Here is a 4,632-nt window from a genome sequence, read left to right as displayed (position 1 = left end):
TTTGCTTATTTACACAAAAAATATTTACTTTGAGAGGCTGTACTTTCCTATCTGCCCACTTAATATATCTTGCCCAGTTTTCTTAGGAAGAAGGAGAATGTATCTGACCAAAGATAAGGCTGGCCATAGAGTATTTTGGATGAATTCATTTACTATTTTATATAATGTAACCTCATTTATTATGATACAATATTTGATACTTAATTCCTTCGTTCCTAAGTATAAGTCTTTTTGGAGATTTCAATATGGACTACATATGGAGCAAATGAGTAAATCTACACTATAAAACGCGTCTGTATACATCCGTATGTAGTCCTTACTAAAACCTCAAAAATGACATGTATTTAGAAACGAAGGGAATATTACTCATATCTTTTTCTCAGTAAATACTATATCATGTCATCAATATGTCTAGTTGACATTGCATGATAGTAATAGCAGGACGACAGCTCGTGGCACGGGAAAAAAAAGGACAGCTAGTGGTTATCTCCTTCGAATTCAAGATCCTTATCCTAACTGCACTCTCTTGCTTATTTTGCTTCCTTTTTTATTGCATTAATTAGCAGTAGCAACGGTGCCAGGATACATGCAGCGGTTTGTGCAAGTTCACACTCCACACCAATGGATGAGCCAGGTAAACGAAGCACCTAATAAACACTGACGCTTTACCCCGGGAGATATGTACGATATCTGCACGATAGCTGCATGATTTCAGCGTGAATTAAGAATACTTCCATTTTGAAACTACACTACAGCTGAACCACTACTTATACCCCTCTATATATGCCACATTATACAGCTTCTCCTGAGTCCTCAATCGTACCCCTGCACCCCTCTCTTTATCTCAAGAATATCACTACCTTCAAGCAGAGGGCTGCAGATCGAGGGGGTATACGTTCGTACTGGATAGCTAGATATGGGGAGTGTTGGCAATTATTTGCCCGTCGTTGGTATGATCCTGGTGCAAATGGGTCTTGCTGGTCTGAATGTGTTGTCAAAGCTCACCATGGCGTCCGGCATGAGCCCTTACGTGCTCATCACCTACCGAAATCTTCTTGGGGCTGTGTTCCTTGCTCCCTTTGCTTTCTTCTTCGAACGGTATGATTTAATTTCTTCTATAAACAATTTCTGATTTCTTGATGGCTATATATGTTACACACTAGAGCACAAGACGTTCTGCAAATCTGCGTTCTTTTTAGAAGGAGAAGAGTCCACCTTTCATAAAGGAAGTTTCTTTTTTTCAGATGACTTCTTGATCTAAGATGTAATATTGTACGGAACTACCGGTTCTTGTCATTTTTTTTGGCCATGGATTTACAATGTGATGTCTTCCTGGTTAAGTAATTTGTCTTAGAAAATCCTATATTTAATATTGTTGAGTTTTTTCATTAATTTGACGTACTACATGTAATATACAATACTTACTCTGGTCCAGAAAACGTGTGTTATGTTCATAAAAAAACATCGTTGGAAAATTTATTGAATCTAAATCCAATGGTACGGAGTAGTACCACATCTTTGAGATAATACATATTTTCTACTTATTACTACATTTAGTTTGGAAAAGGAGTATTTATGTGAATAGCTGCTACTATTATGCATTCAACTATGAGTGAATATATCCTTCTTACATGAGTGGCCCATCCATATCTAGTAGTATCATCAATGAATTAATTACCTCACTGTTCTTACGCAATATGATTTCATATGATTATGGATGCAGAAAAACTTGGGCCTCAATTAGCAAGAAGACACTAGTACAAATTTTCGTATGCTCCGTTGTTGGGTATGATCTTTTTTCCCTTTCGCAACTGATTGAGAGTCATCTGCGCTCTGAAGTCTGAACTGATATATATGTACCTTACCAATGGCTTATTACTAGATTTACAATTGATTTTTGTATTTTATTTAAAATTTAGTTGTCAGCAAAACATTTTCCTCCAAGCATTTTTAGTTTATTAGAAATAAATACATTTTAGTCCTGATTGAACTAATGAGACACTTCTTTTAGGGAAGTAACACAAAGCCCAGTATTTTAGTCCAGAGACTGGGATATTTATGAAACCTTGCTTTCTGAATCCAGTTACAAAAATCAATTACTCTCTCCTATCCAAATTAATTGACGCACCTTTAGTATAACTTTGTACTAAAGATGTACTAAGGTGCGCCAATTAATTTGGGCCTGAGGGAGTACCAAATTCCTAAATTTATGCATCCATGTTTATGAATTAAAGATTCGAAATATTATTAAGAATGTAAAAAGTTTTTCACCGCAAAAAAAAAATATACAAAGGACGCATCTGCATATAGGACAAAATATGATTTGCTAGTAGCCATAGGTATGGACTTCCAAATGTAAATTGGGATTAATTTTTTATTGTATAAGCAATAGCAAAAGCTAAGTGACAATATTAGTTTGAATCTGATTATCTGTACACACTTTGGTGGTTATGTGGCAGTGCGACGATGAATCAGGTGTTCTATTTCGTGGGCCTCAAGTACAGCCGCCCGACCGTGGCGTCCGCGCTGAACAACACCCTCCCGGCGGTGACCTTCGCGCTGGCGGCCGCGCTCAAGATGGAGCCCGTGGCGGCGCTCGCCGGGAAAGCCAAGGTTGGCGGCACGGCGCTCTGCGTTGTCGGCTCCATGCTGATGACCTTCTACAGGGGCCCCCTCGTCAGGACCCTGGACTCCCCGATCCACTGGCCGTACGTACAGCGTACCATGGCGGCCGAGGCCGCGGCCCACGCCGGCGGGCACACCGCCGCCCTCGGAGCCGCCCTGGTCATTGTCTCAAATGTCGCGTGGGCCGTTTGGTTCATCGTTCAGGTATGTACATGTACTACATACGGACGAGCATCTGCAGTTTGGCGTGTACAAGTTAAGGTGATGGATCGTTTTGGCGACGGTGGCAGAAGAAGATGTCCAACAGCTATGCGTCCCCGTACACGACCACGGTGCTGATGGCGTCCATGGCCAGCGTCCAGTGCGGCGTCATCGCGGTGGCCGCGGAGCACAGGCTCTCGGCGTGGGCGCTCGGGTTCGACATCAGGCTCATTGGCTCGTTGTACGCGGTAATTAACATCACGTTCACCTTGTTCAGAATCAGATCATCAGAGACAACACGACCGGTCTGCTGCAAATAGTCTGCTGTGGTGGAACTGAACATGTACAAACGTATATGCAGGGGGTAGTGGCGTCAGGAGTGGTGATCGCGGTGATGTCGTGGTGCATCCAGGTGCGCGGGCCGGTGTTCGTGTCCATGTTCAGCCCCATGATGCTCATCATCGTCGCCGTCGTCGGGTGGGGCATCCTCGGCGAGAAGATACGCGTCGGAAGGTATTGCGATGCATCGATCGATGCATGCGTTTATTCTTGCACAATTTGGTGATCCAGTATACTTGATTGCTCATATATGTTTTGGTTTGCTTTCCTTCAACCAGCGTTATCGGCGCCGTGTTAATAGTCGTGGGTCTGTACACGGTACTCTGGGGCAAGGGAAGGGACATCGTCGCCACGGAAACCGCGGAAGACGACGAGGAGAAGAAAATCGGCGGCGGCGAATCGAGCAATGGGGCCGTCGACGGCGCGGCGGTCTCGCGGCCATGCCCCGCTGCTGATCGTCATGAGGCAACAGGCCAACCGTCGTATGGCACGAGATTTGCAGTGCAGTCTTGACTCGTGACCTCGTGTCATGGCCTGAGTTTATGCCTTCTTGGGGTGTTGAACAAAAAGAACCACATGATTAGCTTGTTTCATTTATTTTATGAATCCATCACTCCGATCCATTAAGTGTGCGCCTCCTTGTTTTAGAAAGTGCAAATGACAAGAGTGTGTCTTGACGCGGGCAGAGGTATTACCGCCAAGAAATAACGGTGCCCTTTCAGAAGGATCTTTAAACATATAGAAGTTCAAAGCAATAAATCAAGAACAAACTTATGCATCCATATCTTCAATTAGAACTGGGTCTCGATTTTGACCGAGTCAATAATTTCTCAAAGCTCTCTCATTCACTTCTTGTATATTGTATACAATGTTTCCTAATTTTTAATGTCTGGCAATTAACTGAGGTCTTCAATTTAAATTTGAGTAATTCGGTTTTGACTGGGTCAACAATTTTTTGATGAGCTCTCTCATTCAATTCTTTTAATTCGCTATGTTCCCTAATTTTGAAACTCTTTTCCAAGGAGCCTCCTCTCTCAAGCTTAGGGTTTCTTTGCCTCCCGCCGGCGCAACAGCCGGTCTGCCTCGTCTTCGGTGGCCTTAGGGCCATGTGGACGCGGTGGATTCCGGCCCTTGTCGGTGGGAGGGCTTCGTTTTTAAATGTTACTTCAAGTTTTGTTTTGGTTTGTGTCCTGCTCAAGAAGGCGAGACGACGACGGCTTCTCGAAGATAGAATAAGATTCTTCCCGTCTAGTCCCCCTTTCGGTGGTGTGTCTAGCTAGCATCGTCGGTGGGCTTATGGAGGTGTGTCTCCGACAGATCTGCTCGGATCTGTTCATCGTTTGTCTACGTTCGTGTGTCTTTAGGTTGAATCCTTCCGATCTATGCTAGTCTAACATCATCTGCGGTTGTTGTTTTGTTGCGTTGTTTTATCCGGTCTTAGCACGACGACTTTCCGACTGTCTACTA

The 4,632-nt window shown here is 43.6% G+C and overlaps 1 protein-coding gene across 1 annotated transcript; it reads left to right on the top strand.

The window, feature by feature from the left end:
* Positions 1 to 832: 832 nt before the first annotated feature.
* LOC119335305 (WAT1-related protein At1g09380-like) lies at positions 833 to 3,943 on the top strand. Its single transcript, XM_037607443.1, has 6 exons — positions 833 to 1,098; positions 1,724 to 1,786; positions 2,460 to 2,829; positions 2,916 to 3,074; positions 3,188 to 3,339; positions 3,444 to 3,943. The coding sequence occupies exons 1-6, from the start codon at positions 917 to 919 to the stop codon at positions 3,676 to 3,678; spliced, it is 1,161 nt and encodes a 386-aa protein (XP_037463340.1). The 5' UTR covers positions 833 to 916; the 3' UTR covers positions 3,679 to 3,943.
* The last annotated feature ends 689 nt before the right edge of the window (positions 3,944 to 4,632 follow it).

The sequence above is a fragment of the Triticum dicoccoides genome, chromosome 7B (genome assembly GCF_002162155.2).
Source record: "Triticum dicoccoides isolate Atlit2015 ecotype Zavitan chromosome 7B, WEW_v2.0, whole genome shotgun sequence".
In the NCBI taxonomy this organism is placed as follows: Eukaryota; Viridiplantae; Streptophyta; class Magnoliopsida; order Poales; family Poaceae; genus Triticum; species Triticum dicoccoides.
Note: the sequence above shows the minus strand (reverse complement) of the source record. Positions and strands in the feature narration are given on the sequence as shown.

Excerpts from the sequence above, each read along its gene's own strand:
- LOC119335305 (XM_037607443.1), top strand. The coding sequence starts at position 917 with ATGGGGAGTGTTGGCAATTATTTGCCCGTCGTTGGTATGATCCTGGTG. Across the intron at positions 2,830-2,915 it reads CCGTTTGGTTCATCGTTCAG|AAGAAGATGTCCAACAGCTA; the intron begins GTATGTACATGT and ends CGACGGTGGCAG. Across the intron at positions 3,075-3,187 it reads TCATTGGCTCGTTGTACGCG|GGGGTAGTGGCGTCAGGAGT; the intron begins GTAATTAACATC and ends ACGTATATGCAG.